Below are 23,969 nucleotides of genomic sequence, written 5' to 3'. Positions count from 1 at the left end.
TTCCATTCATCAAACCCCTTCCCACCTGGTGCGACTAACTCACTCAACTCTGCCTCCCTTAGTAAGATCTACTCAACTCTGCCTCCCTTAGTAAGATCTACTCAACTCTGCCTCCCTTAGTAAGATCAACTTAACTCTGCCTCCCTTAGTAAGATCAACTCAACTCTGCCTCCCTTAGTAAGATCAACTCAACTCTGCCTCCCTTAGTAAGATCAACTCAACTCTGCCTCCCTTAGTAAGATCAACTCAACTCTGCCTCCCTTAGTAAGATCAACTCAACTCTGCCTCCCTTAGTAAGATCAACTCAACTCTGCCTCCCTTAGTAAGATCAACTCAATTCTGCCTCCCTTAATAAGCCCAACTCAACTCTGCCTCCCTTAATAAGCCCAACTCAACTCTGCCTCCCTTAATAAGCCCAACTCAACTCTGCCTCCCTTAATAAGCAAAACTCAACTCTGCCTCCCTTAATAAGCCCAACTCAACTCTGCCTCCCTTAATAAGACCAACTCAACTCTGCCTCCCTTAATAAGCCCAACTCAGCTCTGCCTCCCTTAATAAGCAAAACTCAACTCTGCCTCCCTTAATAAGATCAACTCAACTCTGCCTCGCTTAATAAGAGCAACTCAACTCTGCCTCCCTTAATAAGACCAACTCAACTCTGCCTCCCTTAATAAGACCAACTCAACTCTGCCTCCCTTAATAATACCAACTCAACTCTGCCTCCCTTAATAAGACCAACTTAACTCTGCCTCCCTTAATAATACCAACTCAACTCTGCCTCCCTTAATAAGATCAACTCAACTCTGCCTCCCTTAATAAGACCAACTCAACTCTGCCTCCCTTAATAAGATCAACTCAACTCTGCCTCCCTTAATAATACCAACTCAACTCTGCCTCCCTTAATAAGATCAACTCAACTCTGCCTCCCTTAATAAGACCAACTCAACTCTGCCTCCCTTAATAAGATCAACTCAACTCTGCCTCCCTTAATAATACCAACTCAACTCTGCCTCCCTTAATAAGACCAACTCAACTCTGCCTCCCTTAATAATACCAACTCAACTCTGCCTCCCTTAATAATACCAACTCAACTCTGCCTCCCTTAATAAGACCAACTCAACTCTGCCTCCCTTAATAAGACCAACTCAACTCTGCCTCCCTTAATAATACCAACTCAACTCTGCCTCCCTTAATAAGACCAACTCAACTCTGCCTCCCTTAATAAGATCAACTCAACTCTGCCTCCCTTAATAATACCAACTCAACTCTGCCTCCCTTAATAAGACCAACTCAACTCTGCCTCCCTTAATAAGACCAACTCAACTCTGCCTCCCTTAATAATACCAACTCAACTCTGCCTCCCTTAATAAGACCAACTCAACTCTGCCTTCCTTAATAAGATCAACTCAACTCTGCCTCCCTTAATAATACCAACTCAACTCTGCCTCCCTTAATAAGACCAACTCAACTCTGCCTCCCTTAATAAGATCAACTCAACTCTGCCTCCCTTAATAATACCAACTCAACTCTGCCTCCCTTAATAATACCAACTCAACTCTGCCTCCCTTAGTAAGACCAACTCAACTCTGCCTCCCTTAATAATACCAATTCAACTCTGCCTCCCTTAGTAAGACCAACTCAACTCTGCCTCCCTTAGTAAGACCAACTCAACTCTGCCTCCCTTAGTAAGACCAACTCAACTCTGCCTCCCTTAGTAAGACCAACTCAACTCTGCCTCCCTTAGTAAGACCAACTCAACTCTGCCTCCCTTAGTAAGACCAACTCAACTCTGCCCCCCTTAGTAAGACCAACTCAACTCTGCCTCCCTTAGTAAGACCAACTCAACTCCGCCTCCCTTAGTAAGACCAACTCAACGCTGCCTCCCTTAGTAAGACCAACTCAACTCTGCCTCCCTTAGTAAGACCAACTCAACTCTGCCTCCCTTAGTAAGACCAACTCAACTCTGCCTCCCTTAATAAGACCAACTCAACGCTGCCTCCCTTAAGGGAGGCAGCGTTGAGTGAGTTGATCTTTTTAATAAGATCAGTTCACTAAGCCTGTCCTCGCACTAGCAACCTGTGATGCAATTATACCTGGTGCTGAGACTGTTATATTATTACACTGGTGCTGAGACTGTTATATTATTACACTGGTGCTGAGAGTGTTATATTATTACACTGGTGCTGAGAGTGTTATATTATTACACTGGTGCTGAGAGTGTTATATTATTACACTGGTGCTGAGAGTGTTATATTATTACACTGGTGCTGAGAGTGTTATATTATTACATTGACGCTGAGAGTGTTATATTATTACATTGATGCTGAGAGTGTTATATTATTACACTGGATGCTGAGAGTGTTATATTATTACACTGGTGCTGAGAGTGTTATATTATTACACTGGTGCTGAGAGTGTTATATTATTACACTGGTGCTGAGAGTGTTATATTATTACACTGATGCTGAGAGTGTTATATTATTACACTGGTGCTGAGAGTGTTATATTATTACACTGATGCTGAGACTGTTATATTATTACACTAGTGCTGAGAGTGTTATATTATTACATTGATGCTGAGAGTGTTATATTATTACATTGATGCTGAGAGTGTTATATTATTACACTGGATGCTGAGAGTGTTATATTATTACATTGATGCTGAGAGTGTTATATTATTACACTGATGCTGAGAGTGTTATATTATTACACTGGATGCTGAGAGTGTTATATTATTACACTAGTGCTGAGAGTGTTATATTATTACACTGGATGCTGAGAGTGTTATATTATTACACTGATGCTGAGAGTGTTATATTATTACACTGGATGCTGAGAGTGTTATATTATTACACTGGTGCTGAGAGTGTTATATTATTACACTGGATGCTGAGAGTGTTATATTATTACACTAGTGCTGAGAGTGTTATATTATTACACTGGTGCTGAGAGTGTTATATTATTACATTGATGCTGAGAGTGTTATATTATTACACTGATGCTGAGAGTGTTATATTATTACACTGATGCTGAGAGTGTTATATTATTACACTGGATGCTGAGAGTGTTATATTATTACACTGATGCTGAGAGTGTTATATTATTACACTGGATGCTGAGAGTGTTATATTATTACACTGATGCTGAGAGTTATATTATTACACTGATGCTGAGAGTGTTATATTATTACACTGATGCTGAGAGTGTTATATTATTACACTGATGCTGAGAGTGTTATATTATTACACTGATGCTGAGAGTGTTATATTATTACACTGATGCTGGGAGTGTTATATTATTACACTGATGCTGAGAGTGTTATATTATTACACTGATGCTGGGAGTGTTATATTATTACACTGATGCTGAGAGTGTTATATTATTACACTGATGCTGAGAGTGTTATATTATTACACTGATGCTGAGAGTGTTATATTATTACACTGATGCTGAGAGTGTTATATTATTACACTGATGCTGAGAGTGTTATATTATTACATTGATGCTGAGAGTGTTATATTATTACATTGATGCTGAGAGTGTTATATTATTACATTGATGCTGAGAGTGTTATATTATTACATTGATGCTGATAGTGTTATATTATTACATTGATGCTGAGAGTGTTATATTATTACATTGATGCTGAGAGTGTTATATTATTACATTGATGCTGAGAGTGTTATATTATTACATTGATGCTGAGAGTGTTATATTATTACATTGATGCTGAGAGTGTTATATTATTACACTGATGCTGAGAGTGTTATATTATTACACTAGTGCTGAGAGTGTTATATTATTACACTGGTGCTGAGAGTGTTATATTATTACACTGGATGCTGAGAGTGTTATATTATTACACTGATGCTGAGAGTGTTATATTATTACACTGGATGCTGAGAGTGTTATATTATTACACTGGATGCTGAGAGTGTTATATTATTACACTGATGCTGAGAGTGTTATATTATTACATTGATGCTGAGAGTGTTATATTATTACATTGATGCTGATAGTGTTATATTATTACATTGATGCTGAGAGTGTTATATTATTACATTGATGCTGAGAGTGTTATATTATTACATTGATGCTGAGAGTGTTATATTATTACACTGATGCTGAGAGTGTTATATTATTACACTGATGCTGAGAGTGTTATATTATTACACTGATGCTGAGAGTGTTATATTATTACACTAGTGCTGAGAGTGTTACATTATTACACTAGTGCTGAGAGTGTTATATTATTACACTAGTGCTGAGAGTGTTATATTATTACACTAGTGCTGAGAGTGTTATATTATTACACTAGTGCTGAGAGTGTTATATTATTACACTGGATGCTGAGAGTGTTATATTATTACACTGATACTGAGAGTGTTATATTATTACACTGGATGCTGAGAGTGTTATATTATTACACTAGTGCTGAGAGTGTTATATTATTACACTGGTGCTGAGAGTGTTATATTATTACACTGAGGCTGAGAGTGTTATATTATTACACTGATGCTGAGAGTGTTATATTATTACACTGATGCTGAGAGTGTTATATTATTACACTAGTGCTGAGAGTGTTATATTATTACACTGGATGCTGAGAGTGTTATATTATTACACTGAGGCTGAGAGTGTTATATTATTACACTAGTGCTGAGAGTGTTATATTATTACATTGATGCTGAGAGTGTTATATTATTACACTGAGGCTGAGAGTGTTATATTATTACATTGATGCTGAGAGTGTTATATTATTACATTGATGCTGAGAGTGTTATATTATTACATTGATGCTGAGAGTGTTATATTATTACACTGAGGCTGAGAGTGTTATATTATTACATTGATGCTGAGAGTGTTATATTATTACATTGATGCTGAGAGTGTTATATTATTACACTGGATGCTGAGAGTGTTATATTATTACACTGATGCTGAGAGTGTTATATTATTACACTGGATGCTGAGAGTGTTACATTATTACACTGGATGCTGAGAGTGTTATATTATTACACTAGTGCTGAGAGTGTTATATTATTACACTAATGCTGAGAGTGTTATATTATTACACTGGACGCTGAGAGTGTTATATTATTACACTGATGCTGAGAGTGTTATATTATTACACTGGATGCTGAGAGTGTTATATTATTACACTAGTGCTGAGAGTGTTATATTATTACACTAGTGCTGAGAGTGTTATATTATTACACTAGTGCTGAGAGTGTTATATTATTACATTGATGCTGAGAGTGTTATATTATTACATTGATGCTGAGAGTGTTATATTATTACATTGATGCTGAGAGTGTTATATTATTACACTGATGCTGAGAGTGTTATATTATTACATTGATGCTGAGAGTGTTATATTATTACATTGATGCTGAGAGTGTTATATTATTACATTGATGCCGAGAGTGTTATATTATTACATTGATGCTGAGAGTGTTATATTATTACACTGGATGCTGAGAGTGTTATATTATTACATTGATGCTGAGAGTGTTATATTATTACACTGGATGCTGAGAGTGTTATATTATTACATTGATGCTGAGAGTGTTATATTATTACATTGATGCTGAGAGTGTTATATTATTACACTGATGCTGAGAGTGTTATATTATTACACTGATGCTGAGAGTGTTATATTATTACACTGGATGCTGAGAGTGTTATATTATTACACTGATGCTGAGAGTGTTATATTATTACACTGGATGCTGAGAGTGTTATATTATTACACTGATGCTGAGAGTGTTATATTATTACACTGATGCTGAGAGTGTTATATTATTACACTGATGCTGAGAGTGTTATATTATTACACTGATGCTGAGAGTGTTATATTATTACACTGATGCTGAGAGTGTTATATTATTACACTGATGCTGAGAGTGTTATATTATTACACTGATGCTGAGAGTGTTATATTATTACACTGATGCTGAGAGTGTTATATTATTACACTGATGCTGAGAGTGTTATATTATTACACTGATGCTGAGAGTGTTATATTATTACACTGATGCTGAGAGTGTTATATTATTACACTGATGCTGAGAGTGTTATATTATTACACTGATGCTGAGAGTGTTATATTATTACACTGATGCTGAGAGTGTTATATTATTACACTGGATGCTGAGAGTGTTATATTATTACATTGATGCTGAGAGTGTTATATTATTACATTGATGCTGAGAGTGTTATATTATTACATTGATGCTGAGAGTGTTATATTATTACATTGATGCTGAGAGTGTTATATTATTACATTGATGCTGAGAGTGTTATATTATTACATTGATGCTGAGAGTGTTATATTATTACACTGATGCTGAGAGTGTTATATTATTACACTGATGCTGAGAGTGTTATATTATTACACTAGTGCTGAGAGTGTTATATTATTACACTAGTGCTGAGAGTGTTATATTATTACACTAGTGCTGAGAGTGTTATATTATTACACTGGATGCTGAGAGTGTTATATTATTACACTGATGCTGAGAGTGTTATATTATTACACTGGATGCTGAGAGTTTTATATTATTACACTAGTGCTGAGAGTGTTATATTATTACACTGGTGCTGAGAGTGTTATATTATTACACTGAGGCTGAGAGTGTTATATTATTACACTGATGCTGAGAGTGTTATATTATTACACTGAGGCTGAGAGTGTTATATTATTACACTGAGGCTGAGAGTGTTATATTATTACACTGATGCTGAGAGTGTTATATTATTACACTAGTGCTGAGAGTGTTATATTATTACACTAGTGCTGAGAGTGTTATATTATTACACTGGATGCTGAGAGTGTTATATTATTACACTGATGCTGAGAGTGTTATATTATTACACTGGATGCTGAGAGTGTTATATTATTACACTGATGCTGAGAGTGTTATATTATTACACTGGTGCTGAGAGTGTTATATTATTACACTGAGGCTGAGAGTGTTATATTATTACACTGATGCTGAGAGTGTTATATTATTACACTGAGGCTGAGAGTGTTATATTATTACACTGAGGCTGAGAGTGTTATATTATTACACTGATGCTGAGAGTGTTATATTATTACACTAGTGCTGAGAGTGTTATATTATTACACTGGATGCTGAGAGTGTTATATTATTACACTGAGGCTGAGAGTGTTATATTATTACACTAGTGCTGAGAGTGTTATATTATTACATTGATGCTGAGAGTGTTATATTATTACACTGAGGCTGAGAGTGTTATATTATTACATTGATGCTGAGAGTGTTATATTATTACATTGATGCTGAGAGTGTTATATTATTACATTGATGCTGAGAGTGTTATATTATTACACTGAGGCTGAGAGTGTTATATTATTACATTGATGCTGAGAGTGTTATATTATTACATTGATGCTGAGAGTGTTATATTATTACACTGGATGCTGAGAGTGTTATATTATTACACTGATGCTGAGAGTGTTATATTATTACACTGGATGCTGAGAGTGTTATATTATTACACTGGATGCTGAGAGTGTTATATTATTACACTAGTGCTGAGAGTGTTATATTATTACACTGATGCTGAGAGTGTTATATTATTACACTGGACGCTGAGAGTGTTATATTATTACACTGATGCTGAGAGTGTTATATTATTACACTGATGCTGAGAGTGTTATATTATTACACTAGTGCTGAGAGTGTTATATTATTACACTAGTGCTGAGAGTGTTATATTATTACACTAGTGCTGAGAGTGTTATATTATTACATTGATGCTGAGAGTGTTATATTATTACATTGATGCTGAGAGTGTTATATTATTACATTGATGCTGAGAGTGTTATATTATTACACTGATGCTGAGAGTGTTATATTATTACATTGATGCTGAGAGTGTTATATTATTACATTGATGCTGAGAGTGTTATATTATTACATTGATGCCGAGAGTGTTATATTATTACATTGATGCTGAGAGTGTTATATTATTACACTGGATGCTGAGAGTGTTATATTATTACATTGATGCTGAGAGTGTTATATTATTACACTGGATGCTGAGAGTGTTATATTATTACATTGATGCTGAGAGTGTTATATTATTACATTGATGCTGAGAGTGTTATATTATTACATTGATGCTGAGAGTGTTATATTATTACATTGATGCTGAGAGTGTTATATTATTACACTGATGCTGAGAGTGTTATATTATTACATTGATGCTGAGAGTGTTATATTATTAGATTGATGCTGAGAGTGTTATATTATTACACTGGATGCTGAGAGTGTTATATTATTACACTGATGCTGAGAGTGTTATATTATTACATTGATGCTGAGAGTGTTATATTATTACACTGGATGCTGAGAGTGTTATATTATTACACTGGATGCTGAGAGTGTTATATTATTACACTGATGCTGAGAGTGTTATATTACATTGATGCTGAGAGTGTTATATTATTACATTGATGCTGAGAGTGTTATATTATTACACTAGTGCTGAGAGTGTTATATTATTACACTGATGCTGAGAGTGTTATATTATTACATTGATGCTGAGAGTGTTATATTATTACACTGATGCTGAGAGTGTTATATTATTACACTGATGCTGAGAGTGTTATATTATTACACTGGATGCTGAGAGTGTTATATTATTACACTGATGCTGAGAGTGTTATATTATTACACTGGATGCTGAGAGTGTTATATTATTACACTGATGCTGAGAGATATATTATTACACTGATGCTGAGAGTGTTATATTATTATCATGTGGGAGTTCGACACGTGGATTAGGTAAGAAATACTCACGTAGGCTGGTATTACGTATAATTACAGACAAGGTGGGTTGCGCCCTTACAGCCGTGACCTGCCTCCTTGCTCACTCTCGTATCACTGACTGACTGGCCGCCCAGTACCCATATGTGAGAGGGTCTTTGAATACTGCCAGGTCAGCACATGAGTTCAGACAGTGACTCAGGCAGAGACGGTTGGTCGTGAGTCAACTGGCAGAGTGGTTATTGGTAACTGGTTACTACTACTGAGAGCTCGGCGACGCTAACGTATGTCGTCCCGACATACAACTAATACAAACTAGAGATGGCAGGTATACGGCTTGGGCTGATTCTATACAATGTCAAAGTACACAACAATTAAACATTATAACATACATAAGTAGAACATTGGAATGGAAGCTTACGTAACTGAAACTGTAATGCAGTACAAGGTATAATATAGCACAACTTAAAACTCAACAAATGAACATCGAACTCAACGTTGAGATTACAAGTGATAAAAAAAAAATTTTGATCGATCGATCTGTATTCATGTGATCTACGGATTCTGAGGAAGGAATATATACAAAGAAAGAGTGTTTAACAGAAAGGCAGATTCGGTGCACTCAAATCTAGACTGTTAACTCTCAGAACGCGGAGAGAACATGAACACAAAAAAAAAAATTCTTGAATACTGATAAGTTGATACTGTAATTATTCATCTATACAGGTTATTTACATTTAACCCCAACTCTGCTAGGGTAAGATTGACATATGCAGAATGGGTGTCATCTCTGGGAGGATCAAACTCTGTAGCATTGGCTAACTCATGCTGTATTTGAGGCAAATCTGAATTGGAAGTTACAAATGATACTTGAGGATTTCTCAAGACCTGTCGTGTACGTAGGGAATAACGACATTCAGGTTGATCGTCTGACTGAGTATCAGAGGAAGAGAGTACAGGATCAGGAGGATTGTCAGAGTCTGTCACATTAGTCTGGGTTGGAACATCATTATCATCACATACTAACTTCATATGATCTAAATGCGATTCTTTATACTGACCAGTACTAATCTCTCTAATCTTATACTTATTACCAGTGATATGTTCAACTACTCGATAAGGACCAATAAACTTTTGATCAAGCTTTGGCATTGCAGACGTTTTGTTAAAGTTAATCAGCATAACTCTCGAACCTACTTTGATTTTGGATGGCTTTGATTGAGTGTTTGCGACTCTTGTAAATTCTGCTGTTGATTTATGAAGTGTTTCACGGATTCTTCTAAAAACACTTTGAGCTAAGCTGGTACGAGTTGCTATGAAATCATCAGGGTTGTAATTTGGTTTCGGATTAGAATATAACAACTCATAAGGCAAACGTTTATCTACACCATACAATGCATAATGTGGAGTGTCACCTATAGAAACATTGTAAGCAGAATTTATAGCACACTGCACATCAGGTATAACTTCATCCCAAGTTTCACTGTTGGGATTGATAGTGGCTCTCAAGACATCAAGTACTTTCTTATTGGTTCGTTCCGCTAACCCATTGCTGGCAGGATGATGAGGAACAATGGTGGATTTAGAGATCTTGTACAAGGTACACAAATTTTCAAGAATCTCATTACAGAATTCACCTCCATTATCTGTTACTAGTGACTTAGGGGTGGTATGCCTGCAGATAATGCGTTCTTTAAACGCTTTAGCTACTGTCTCGGCAGTCTTATCTGCAATAGGAACTAACTCACAATATCTGGTGAAATGGTCTACCATAACACACAGATGTTTGTTACCTTGGAGGGAACATTGGAAATTAGTTAACAAATCTAGCGCAACTCTTTCCCACGGTTCGCTAGTAGTTGGATATACTTGGATTGGATTAGGACCATTAGCATTGCCTTTATGTTGCATGCAGACACTACATTTCTTAACATACTCAGAAATATCAGTTGCCATACGAGGCCAAAAGTATTTCAATCTGGCTTGTTTTACTGAACGATCCATACCAGGGTGTGCAACACCTGGTACATCGTGAACTAGCTGTAAGGCTACATTCACTAGTGACTGTGGAATTACTAACTGGTATACTCTTCTGCTAGGAGTACCCAACTCGGCTGTTCGATACAGTAATTCTTGGTTCATGACAAAGTCACTGATGGGTGCTGGTGGCTTCACAGTCAGAATAAGATCTTCCTGGAGCAGGAATCGAATCACACCAGACCACATGGGATCTGTTCGTTGAGCATTCTTTACATCTTCAGTACTAAATGGAGGGTCTGCAGTTACTATACTAACATGTCGCGATAAGGCATCTGCGACTACATTTGACTTGCCAGGTAAATGCTCAAAGGTGGGATTGAACTCTTGGATAGTCAAGGTCCATCTAGCTAACCTTCCAGTAGGTTGTTTGTTCTGGAATAAGGGTATCAGTGGAGCATGGTCTGTCAAGACATGAACAGAGTACTGATAAATAATGTCTCGGAAGTGCTTTAAAGACCATACTATTGCTAAAGCTTCTTGCTCAGTTACTGTATAATTACGTTCAGCCTTCGTAAGGACTCGGCTAGCAAATGCAACTGCGTTGTACTTGCCATCGGTCTTCTGAGCTAGTACGGCACCTATGCCAATTGAACTAGCATCAGTTGTCAGATAGAAGGGCTTAGAAAAATCTGGAAATTTCAAAATTGGAGCAGATGTTAGCTTTTCTTTTAGAGTGTGGAATGCTCTTTCTTGACGGAAGGTCCAAACAAAAGGAGCATCTTTCTTAAGCAACTCAGTTAGAGGAGCAGCTATGGAAGAAAAATTGGCAATGAAGGATCTATAAAAACCTGCTAAGCCCACAAAGGATCTTACGGCATCAGCAGTTTTGGGAGTTGGAAAATTTAGTACTGCAGTTACTTTACTTTGGTCAGTCGTAACCCCTCTAGGAGTGACTACGTGACCAAGAAACTTAATTTCTGATCTGAAAAATTGACATTTAGACAGTTTGATCTTTAAATTGGCTTCTTCAAGCTTACCAAGTACTACATCAAGTCTTTTCAAGTGTGTATCCACGTCTTTAGACATGACGATTACGTCATCTAAGTACACCATAAGTGCATTACCTATGAGACCTCTAAAGATATTAGTCATGAGCCTTGAGAACGTGATAGGGGAAGATCGTAATCCAAACGCCATACGGAGGAAGTGATAATGACCTGTAGGAGTGGAGAATGCAGTTAGCTCTTGGCTGTCCTCGTGAAGAGGGACTTGCCAAAACCCTTGTAACAAATCTAGGATTGAAAAGACTTTGTTATCTCCGATATTACGTAAAAGATCACCCAGTACAGGGAGTGGAAAGCGATCTGGAATGGTTTTCGCGTTTAACTTCCTAAAGTCAATCACTGGGCGCCAAGTACCATCCTTCTTAGGTACTAGTATCAAGGGTGCATTCCAAGGGGAATTGCTAGGTGCAATAACTCCATCATCAAGCATTTGATTGATCAATTCTTCTGCGACAGCAACTTGTGAATGAGGCATTCTGTACGCAGGTATGTAGATAGGTCTAGTACCAGGTTCAAGTGGAATACGATGTGACAATAAGTTCGTTATACCCATCTTCTCACCTGGTAAAGCAATGGCTTTACGACGTTTGTTCAACAGAGTCAACAAACGCTTGACTTGCTTACCCACAAGAATGGCTGACTGGAAGACGTGTAACGATGCACAAAGCACGGAGGAGCAGTTGGATGACAGGAGACAGGCTGGATGATAGGCTGACTGGCGTTCACTTCCACAGTCTGGCTTACTGACTGGCTTAATTGCAAAATCCGGGTCAAACCCTTGGAGATTGAAGCAATTAGCACACGAACTAAGCCAGGAAGCTTGAAACGGCTGCAACAGGCTTGCAGGCTGAAGGTAGTGAGTGAGGGTAAGGCGGCTGGCTGGAGGTTCACCTTTGACCCTGCCGGCTACTCACAAACAGACTTCTAACGTCTTGAATTACTCGTAAAAACTAAATCCACGCTCCACACCGGTGCCACCATTTATCATGTGGGAGTTCGACACGTGGATTAGGTAAGAAATACTCACGTAGGCTGGTATTACGTATAATTACAGACAAGGTGGGTTGCGCCCTTACAGCCGTGACCTGCCTCCTTGCTCACTCTCGTATCACTGACTGACTGGCCGCCCAGTACCCATATGTGAGAGGGTCTTTGAATACTGCCAGGTCAGCACATGAGTTCAGACAGTGACTCAGGCAGAGACGGTTGGTCGTGAGTCAACTGGCAGAGTGGTTACTGGTAACTGGTTACTACTACTGAGATTATTACACTGATGCTGAGAGTGTTATATTATTACACTGATGCTGAGAGTGTTATATTATTACACTGATGCTGAGAGTGTTATATTATTACATTAATGCTGAGAGTGTTATATTATTACACTGATGCTGAGAGTGTTATATTATTACACTGATGCTGAGAGTTATATTATTACACTGATGCTGAGAGTGTTATATTATTACATTGATGCTGAGAGTGTTATATTATTACATTGATGCTGAGAGTGTTATATTATTACATTGATGCTGAGAGTGTTATATTATTACACTGATGCTGAGAGTGTTATATTATTACACTAGTGCTGAGAGTGTTATATTATTACACTGGTGCTGAGAGTGTTATATTATTACACTGGATGCTGAGAGTGTTATATTATTACACTGATGCTGAGAGTGTTATATTATTACACTGATGCTGAGAGTGTTATATTATTACACTGGATGCTGAGAGTGTTATATTATTACACTGGATGCTGAGAGTGTTATATTATTACACTAGTGCTGAGAGTGTTATATTATTACACTGGATGCTGAGAGTGTTATGTTATTACATTGATGCTGAGAGTGTTATATTATTACACTGGATGCTGAGAGTGTTATATTATTACATTGATGTTGAGAGTGTTATATTATTACATTGATGCTGAGAGTGTTATATTATTACATTGATGTTGAGAGTGTTATATTATTACATTGATGTTGAGAGTGTTATATTATTACACTGATGCTGAGAGTGTTATATTATTACATTGATGTTGAGAGTGTTATATTATTACATTGATGCTGAGAGTGTTATATTATTACATTGATGCTGAGAGTGTTATATTATTACACTGATGCTGAGAGTGTTATATTATTACACTAGTTCTGAGAGTGTTATATTATTACTGAGAGTGTTATATTATTATTGATGCTGAGAGTGTTATATTATTACACTGATGCTGAGAGTGTTATATTAATACACTGATGCTGAGAGTGTTATATTATTACACTGGTTGCTGAGAGTGTTATATTATTACACTGGTTCCTGAGAGTGTTATATTATTACACTGGTTGCTGAGAGTGTTATATTATTACACTGATGCTGAGAGTGTTATATTATTGCATTGATGCTGAGAGTGTTATATTATTACATTGATGCTGAGAGTGTTATATTATTACACTGATGCTGAGAGTGTTATATTATTACACTGATGCTGAGAGTGTTATATTATTACACTGATGCTGAGAGTGTTATATTATTACATTGATGCTGAGAGTGTTATATTATTACATTGATGCTGAGAGTGTTATATTATTACATTGATGCTGAGAGTGTTATATTATTACATTGATGCTGAGAGTGTTATATTATTACACTGATGCTGAGAGTGTTATATTATTGCATTGATGTTGAGAGTGTTATATTATTACACTGGATGCTGAGAGTGTTATATTATTACATTGATACTGAGAGTGTTATATTATTACATTGATGCTGAGAGTGTTATATTATTACATTGATGCTGAGAGTGTTATATTATTACATTGATGCTGAGAGTGTTATATTATTACATTGATGCTGAGAGTGTTATATTATTACACTGGGTGGTGATAGTGTTATATTATTACACTGGGTGGTGATAGTGTTATATTATTACACTGGGTGGTGATAGTGTTATATTATTACACTGGGTGGTGATAGTGTTATATTATTACACTTGGTGGTGATAGTGTTATATTATTACACTGGGTGGTGATAGTGTTATATTATTACACTGGGTGGTGATAGTGTTATATTATTACACTGGGTGGTGATAGTGTTATATTATTACACTTGGTGGTGATAGTGTTATATTATTACACTGGGTGGTGATAGTGTTATATTATTACACTGGGTGGTGATAGTGTTATATTATTACACTTGGTGGTGATAGTGTTATATTATTACATGGTGAGTGTTATATTATTACACTGATAGTGTTATATTATTACATGGTGATAGTGTTATATTATTACACTGGGTGGTGATAGTGTTATATTATTACATGGTGATAGTGTTATATTATTACACTGATAGTGTTATATTATTACACTGGGTGGTGATAGTGTTATATTATTACACTGGGTGGTGATAGTGTTATATTATTACACTGGGTGGTGATAGTGTTATATTATTACACTGGGTGGTGATAGTGTTATATTATTACACTTGGTGGTGATAGTGTTATATTATTACACTGGTTGGTGAGAGTGTTATATTATTACACTGGGTGGTGATAGTGTTATATTATTACACTGGGTGGTGATAGTGTTATATTATTACACTGGATGGTGATAGTGTTATATTATTACACTGGGTGGTGATAGTGTTATATTATTACACTGGATGGTGATAAAGCTCTTCACAGTGATACATTATCTTAATATAATCCTATTTTACACCTCTGTGTTTTTCTGAGTGTCGTCTGAAGCACATGTTTGTGTTCACTTGGGTACCTATTTACTGGAAGGGTTGGCATGGGTGGTTGGTGTAAGTAAACTCACCCATACGTGGCGTCACACCCGGGAGTCTAACATGCATACTTTCGTTTGTGATGTCACCAGGTGGTTGACGAGCGTGCCCGGGTGTGCTTGTGCCATGTCAGAGGAGAGCAGGAAACAGGTGCTGGAGCGGGCGTTGTCTGCTCACTAGTACTAGGGCCTAGAGGGCGACGCCTCTACTCACAAACTAGTTTTTACGTGGGTAGCAGCGGAGTTGTGTGGGTGGCAGTCAAGCCAGGCTGCCGGCTCTTTTTTTTTGTTTTTGTTTCTACCACTGAAGGTACATCTGGCCACAGGTGGCTCACCGGCAGCCAGACAAGACCGTAAGATCAGCCAATGTATGCAAGGAAATAATTTTTTGGTCTCAGGGTGGTAGAAAAATTGAATGACGTGGATGAGGTGGAGGCAAATTCAATACACAGCTTCCAAAGTAGATTCGATTAGGTCCAAGAGCCAAGAATTCAGTGATGTTGTTCTGGAAGGGGGGCAGACGATGAGGTTCGACCCCCTTAAACATATTCGGTGAGTTGGACCTCCTAGGGCAACATAAACAACACGACTCTGAACATTAATATTAGAAAATGGAGGGAGGGGGAAGGAATAAGTGTAAGTGGTCAGTCACAATAAGTGTAAGTGGTCAGTCACAATAAGTGTAAGTGGTCAGTCACAATAAGTATAAGTGGTCAGTCATAATAAAACTGATAGTCGGCGGTGCTTGACCCAGCAAACAAAAAAAAATGTTCCACTGACTTATATAAAGTAATGCCATGGCTAGGCCACCATAATTATACATAATAAGTATCATTAGATCAAGGGTACTACAGAGACATAAAGACGGCGAAATTTGTACTGGAGACAGTGGAAGAAGTGGAGAGGTGCAGCAGTTGAAGACGTGGTTATTCGAGGACGAGGGTTTCTAGAATTTGGTCAGGCCCATGACAGCCAGAGATTTAGCAATGGAGTTGTAGGTGATGTGGATAGAACAGTTGAAGATATGGTTATATGTGGGCGGGGCCCATTTGTGGGAGCAGGTCATTCCTAATAAAAGTGGGTCAGACATATATAGCAATGGTGTAGTAGAAGATATTCTCTATACCAAGATTCCACTGGTCTTACTATGTCAAGCATCATTAGATCAATAATAGAACACCCACAAGTTACCACCTCATAAACTGCTCTTCCTCTCCATTTCTTCTTCTGGTCTGCTATAAAAGTCTCTCTCGGGAGTTTTTTAATTTTCACCATGTACATATGTTTTTGAGCCTTTAAAATTTCCGAATCTCTTCTGTTAAATGTTGCTGAATTCTTTTGAGAACGCAGACACAAAATTTATAGTGAACGTTACCTGCAGCTGATGACCTTCATGTAGTCGACAGGCTGGAAATTTCATTTACTAACCTGCTAATATATTACACCAAGAAGTGTCTGCCTCTCACACAAAATAAGAGAATACTGAGAGTGTACTGTAACTTCTATTTTAGGCATTAGCATTTAAACTGAATAAACAGTTTACGAAACCGACAAGTTGATTAATGAGATATACAAGTTGATTAATAAGATACACATCTGCCGGAAGCAGTGGGCTAGTAACCCCTTCTCCTGTAAACATTTACTAAAAAAGAGAAGAAGAAAAACTTTATAAAACTGGGATACATGAATGTGCGTGGATGTAGTGCGGATGACAAGAAAGAGATGATTGCTGATGTTATGAATGAAAAGAAGTTGGATATCCTGGCCCTAAGTGAAACAAACTTGAAGGGCGTACGGGAGTTTCGGTGGGGAGAAATAAATGGGATTTAGTCAGGAGTATCTGAGAGAGATAGAGCTAAGGAAGGGATAACAATAATGTTGAAGGATCAGTTATGGAAGGAGAAGAGGGAATATAAATGTGTAAATTCAAGGATTATGTGGATTAAAATAAGGGTTGGATGCGAAACGTGGGTCATAACAAGCGTGTATGCACCTGGAGAAGAGAGGAGTGTAGAGAGAGAGAGAGAGAGATTTTGGGAGATGTTAAGTGAATGCACAGGAATCTTTGAACCAAGTGAGAGAGTAATTGTGGTAGGGGATCTAAATGCTTAAGTACGAGAAACATTTAGAGAGGGTGTGGTAGGTAAGTTTGGGGTGCCAGGTGTAAATGATAATGGGAGCCCTATGATTGAACTTTGTATAGAAAAGGGTTTAGTTATAGGTAATACATATTTTAAGAAAAACAGGATAAATATGTATACAAGATATGATGTAGGGCGTAATGACAGTAGTTTGTTGGATTATGTATTAGTAGATAAAAGAGTGCTGAGTAAACTTCAGGATGTACATGTTTATAGAGGGGCCACAGATATATCAGATCACTTTCTAGTTGTAGCTACACTGAGAGTAAAAGGTAGATGGGATACAAGGAAAATAGAAGCATCAAGTAAGAGAGAGGTGAAGGTTTATAAACTAAAAGAGGAGGCAGTTAGGGTAAGATATAAACAACTATTGGAGGATAGATGGGCTAGTGAGAATATAGGCAATGGAGTCGAAGATGTATGGGGTAGGTTTAAGAATGTAGTGTTAGAGTGTTCAGCAGAAGTTTGTGGTTACAGGAAAGTGGGTGCAGGAGGGAAGAAGAGCGATTGGTGGAATGATGATGTAAAGGATGATGTAAGGGAGAAAAAGTTAGCATATGAGAGGTTTTTACAGAGTAGAAGTGATGCAAGGAGGGAAGAGTATATGGAGAAAAAGAGAGAGGTTAAGAGAGTGGTGAAGCAATGAAAAAAGAGAGCAAATGAGAGGGTGGGTGAAATATTATCAACAAACTTTGTTGAAAATAAGAAAAAGTTTTGGAGTGAGATTAACAAGCTGAGGAAGCCTAGGGAACAAATGGATTTGTCACTTAAAATAGGAGAGGAGAATTATTAAATGGAGAGTTAAAAGTATTGGAAAGATGGAGGGAATATTTTGAGGAATTGTTAAATGTTGATGAAAATATGGAAGCTGTGATTTCATGTATAGGGCAAGGAGGAACAACATCTTGTAGGAGTGAGGAAGAGCCAGTTGTGAGTGTGGGGGAAGTTCGTGAGGCAGTGGGTAGAATGAAAGGGGATAAGGCAGCTGGGATTGATGGGATAAAGATAGAAATGTTAAAAGCAGGTGGGGATATAGTTTTGGAGGGGTTGGTGCTATTATTTAATAAATGTATGGAAAACGGTAAAGTACCTAGGGATTGGCAGAGAGCATGCATAGTTCTTTTGTATAAAGGCAAAGGGGACAAAAGAGAGTGCAAAAATTATAGGGGGATAAGTCTGTTGAGTATACCTGGTAAAGTGTATGGTAGAGTTATTATTGAAAGGATTAAGAGTAAGACGGAGAGTAGGATAGCAGATGAACAAGAAGGCTTTAGGAAAGGTAGGGGGTGTGTAGACCAAGTGCTTACAGTGAAACATATAAGTGAACAGTATTTAGATAAGGATAAAGAGGTTTTTGTGGCATTTATGGATTTGGAAAAGGCGTATGACAGGGTGGATAGGGGGGCAATGTGGCAGATGTTGCAGGTGTATGGTGTAGGAGGTAGGTTACTGAAAGCAGTGAAGAGTTTTTACGAGGATAGTGAGGCTCAAGTTAGAGTGTGTAGGAAAGAGGGAGATTATTTCCCAGTGAAAGTAGGCCTTAGACAAGGATGTGTGATGTCACCGTGGTTATAGATGGGGTTGTAGCAGAAGTGAATGCGAGGGTCTTGGCAAGAGGCGTGGACTTAAAAGATAAAGAATCAAACACAAAATGGGAGTTGTCACAGTTGCTTTTTGGTGATGTCACTGTGCTCTTGGGAGATTCTGAAGAGAAGTTGCAGAGGTTGGTGGATGAATTTCGTAGGGTATGTAAAAGAAGAAAATTAAAAGTGAATATAGGAAAGAGTGAGGTTATGAGGATAAAAAGATTAGGTTACGAAAGATTGGATATCAGATTGGAGGGAGAGAGTATGGAGGAGGTGAATGTATTCAGATTTTTGGAAGTGGACTTGTCAGCAGATGGGTCTATGAAAGATGAGGTGAATCATAGAATTGATGATGGGAAAAGGGTGAGCAGTGCACTTAGGAGTCTGTGGAGATAAAGAACTTTGTCCTTGGAGGCAAAGTGGGGAATGTATAAGAGTATAGTTTTACCAACTCTCTTATCTGGGTGTGAAGCATGGGTGATGAATGTTGCAGCGAGGAGAAGGCTGGAGGCAGTGGAGATGTCATGTCTGAGGGCAATGTGTGGTGTAAATATAATGCAGAGAATTCGTAGTTTGAAAGTTAGGAGGAGGTGCGGGATTACCAAAACTGTTGTCCAGAGGGCTGAGGAAGGTTTGTTGAGATGGTTCGGACATGTAGAGAAAATGGAACGAAACAGAATGACTTCAAGAGTGTATCAGTCTGTAGTGGAAGGAAGGCAGGGTAGGGGTAGGCCTAGGAAAGGTTGGAAGGAAGGGGTAAAGGAGGTTTTGTATGCGAGGGGCTTGGACTTCCAGCAAGCATGCATGAGCGTATTTGATAGGAGTGGGTGGAGACAAATGATTTTTAATACTTTATGTGCTGTTGGAGTGTGAGCAAAGTAACATTTATGAAGGGATTCAGGGAAACCGGCAGGCCGGACTTGAGTCCTGGAGATGGGAAGTACAGTGTCTGCACTCTGAAGGAGGGGTGTTAATGTTGCAGTTTTATGAACTGTAGTGTAATGCACCCCTCTGACAAGACAGTGATGGAGTGAATGATGGTGAAAGTTTTTCTTTTACGGGCCACCCTGCCTTGGTGAGAATCGGCCAGTGTGATAATAATAAAAAAAAATAAACATCTGCTTCAGTGAGATATACATCTGCTTAAGTGAGACAAACATCTGCTTCAGTGAGACACACATCTGCTTCAGTGAGACACACATCTGCTTCAGTGAGACACACATCTGCTTCAGTGAGACACACATCTGCTTCAGTGAGACACACATCTGCTTCAGTGAGACACACATCTGCTTCAGTGAGACACACATCTGCTTCAGTGAGACACACATCTGCTTCAGTGAGACACACATCTGCTTCAGTGAGACACACATCTGCTTCAGTGAGACACACATCTGCTTCAGTGAGACACACATCTGCTTCAGTGAGACACACATCTGCTTCAGTGAGACACACATCTGCTTCAGTGAGACACACATCTGCTTCAGTAAGATACGCATTTGCTTCAGTGAGACACACATCTGCTTCAGTGAGACACACATCTGCTTCAGTAAGATACGCATTTGCTTCAGTGAGACTCACATCTGCTTCAGTGAGACACACATCTGCTTCAGTGAGACACACATCTGCTTCAGTGAGACACACATCTGCTTCAGTGAGTCACACATCTGCGTCAGTGAGACATATATCTGCTTCAGTAAGACACGCATTTGCTTCAGTGAGACACACATCTGCTTCAGTGAGACACATCTGCTTCAATGAGACACACATCTGCTTCAGTAAGATATGCATTTGCTTCAGTGAGACTCACATCTGCTTCAGTAAGATACGCATTTGCTTCAGTGAGACACACATCTGCTTCAGTGAGACACACATCTGCTTCAGTAAGATACGCATTTGCTTCAGTGAGACTCACATCTGCTTCAGTGAGACTCACATCTGCTTCAGTGAGACTCACATCTGCTTCAGTGAGACTCACATCTGCTTCAGTAAGATACGCATTTGCTTCAGTGAGACACACATTTGCTTCAGTAAGACTCACATCTTCTTCAGTGAGAGACTCATTTGCTTCAGTGAGACTCATATCTGCTTCAGTGAGACTCACATCTCCTTCAAAGAGCTTCAGAAGCTTCGTTGCTTGGTGGGGCATGTGGGCATGTAGAGTGGCAGCAGCACTCTCTGTATCTTCATATTCATCCACCTCCAAGTCCTCATCAATATCTTCAGTGCCAGAATCATCCCGGGCAACCAGCAAATGGCCAAAAGTTCGTAGAGTGAAAGAATGTTAAAGACGAGTCATATTGAAGGAAACTGTTCCTACAATGTCCATGGAGGAATTTTTTGTTGGGACTCACCAACGGTGCAGCCTAATTTATCCCGTGTAGGCCTAACATTACCGATCGCGGCCATTTTGAGAGAGCTATAATTTAATCGTTGATTTACGTATGTGGCAATATATGAACACCCACTGATCAACGCAGACAACTCTCGAAACTCTTCAAACGTGTATCAAAGGTATAACCTGAGTAGTGGTAGATAAAGGTTATAAGTATTTTTGACTGAAAGTAAACAGATGACATTCAGCCTTAACGAACTTTTAAGTAGTTGATGGACTTTAAGCCTATTTAACTAACCATACAACAAGTAAGACAAAAACAACGTTGCACTAAGTGTGACCTGTTTTCCAGTGCAACTGCAACATCAAGGTAACTCAGTGTATTAATTCACTTAAACATCAAATATTAAATTATTTTTCAACATGTAACAGAGTGTGTCGAGGACGGGGACGACAACGGTGATGAAAAATGGGTTAGAGATTGTGTGTGTTCAAACACTGTACTAAACTGTACTAATTGTTGTGGTAGTAGCAGAGGTCGACAACCTTTTTCTGCCACCACCACTTACTATAAGTATTTAAACTCCTACCATGAAACTAGTGTGCCACACTACACAACTAGTGTGCCACACTACACAACTAGTGTGCCACACTATACAACTAGTGTGCCACACTACACAACTAGTGTGCCACACTACACAACTAGTGTGCCACACTACACAACTAGTGTGCCACACTACACAACTAATGTGCCACACTACACAACTAGTGTGCCACACTATACAACTAGTGTGCCAGACTACACAACTAGTGTGCCACACTACACAACTAGTGTGCCACACTACACAACTAATGTGCCACACTACACAACTAGTGTGCCACACTACACAACTAGTGTGCCACACTACACAACTAGTGTGCCACACTACACTAGTGTGCCACACTATACAACTAGTGTGCCAGACTACACAACTAGTGTGCCACACTACACAACTAGTGTGCCACACTACACAACTAGTGTGCCACACTATACAACTAGTGTGCCACACTACACAACTAGTGTGCCACACTACACAACTAGTGTGCCACACTACACAACTAATGTGCCACACTACACAACTAGTGTGCTGCACTACACAACTAGTGTGCTGCACTTCACAACTAGTGTGCTGCACTTCAGAACTAGTGTGCCACACTACACAACTAGTGTGCTGCACTTCAGAACTAGTGTCCCACACTACACAACTAGTGTGCCGCACTACACAACTAGTGTGCCACACTACACAACTAGTGTGCCACACTACACAACTAATGTGCCACACTACACAACTAGTGTGCCACACTACACAACTAGTGTGCTGCACTACACAACTAGTGTGCTGCACTTCACAACTAGTGTGCTGCACTTCAGAACTAGTGTGCCACACTACACAACTAGTGTGCTGCACTTCAGAACTAGTGTCCCACACTACACAACTAGTGTGCCGCACTACACAACTAGTGTGCTGCACTTCACAACTAGTGTGCCGCACTACACAACTAGTGTGCTGCACTACACAACTAGTGTGCTGCACTTCACAACTAGTGTGCTGCACTTCAGAACTAGTGTGCCACACTACACAACTAGTGTGCTGCACTTCAGAACTAGTGTGCCACACTACACAACTAGTGTGCTGCACTTCACAACTAGTGTGCCGCACTACACAACTAGTGTGCTGCACTACACAACTAGTGTGCTGCACTTCACAACTAGTGTGCCGCACTACACAACTAGTGTGCTGCACTTCAGAACTAGTGTGCCGCACTACACAACTAGTGTGCTGCGCAACAGAACTAGTGTGCCGCACTACAGAACTAGTGTGCTGCACTACAGAACTAGTGAGCCACACTACACAACTAGTGTGCTGCACTACAGAACTAGTGAGCCACACTACACAACTAGTGTGCTGCACTACACAACTAGTGAGCCGCACTACACAACTAGTGTGCTGCACTACACAACTAGTGTGCTGCACTACACAACTAGTGTGCTGCACTACATAACTAGTGTGCTGCACTACACAACTAGTGTGCCGCACTACACAACTAGTGTGCTGCACTACACAACTAGTGTGCCACACTACACAACTAGTGTGCTGCACTACACAACTAGTGTGCCGCACTACACAACTAGTGTGCTGCACTACGCAACTAGTGTGCTGCACTACACAACTAGTGTGCTACACTACACAACTAGTGTGCTGCACTACACAACTAGTGTGCTGCACTACACAACTAGTGTGCTGCACTACACAA

General features: G+C 38.8%; 1 protein-coding gene across 1 annotated transcript in view; it reads left to right on the top strand.

Annotated features, from left to right (window-relative positions):
• Positions 1-21,486: 21,486 nt before the first annotated feature.
• Positions 21,487-23,969, top strand: part of LOC128693377 (uncharacterized) — a 40,874-nt gene continuing 38,391 nt past the window's right edge. The window contains exon 1 of the mRNA XM_070097274.1: positions 21,487-21,603. Coding sequence (XP_069953375.1) covers positions 21,487-21,603 — 117 coding nt within the window. The remainder of the gene's footprint in view (positions 21,604-23,969) is intronic.

The sequence above is a fragment of the Cherax quadricarinatus genome, chromosome 57 (assembly GCF_038502225.1).
Source record: "Cherax quadricarinatus isolate ZL_2023a chromosome 57, ASM3850222v1, whole genome shotgun sequence".
NCBI lineage: Eukaryota > Metazoa > Arthropoda > Malacostraca > Decapoda > Parastacidae > Cherax > Cherax quadricarinatus.
This window is presented reverse-complemented; position numbering and strand designations above follow the sequence as displayed.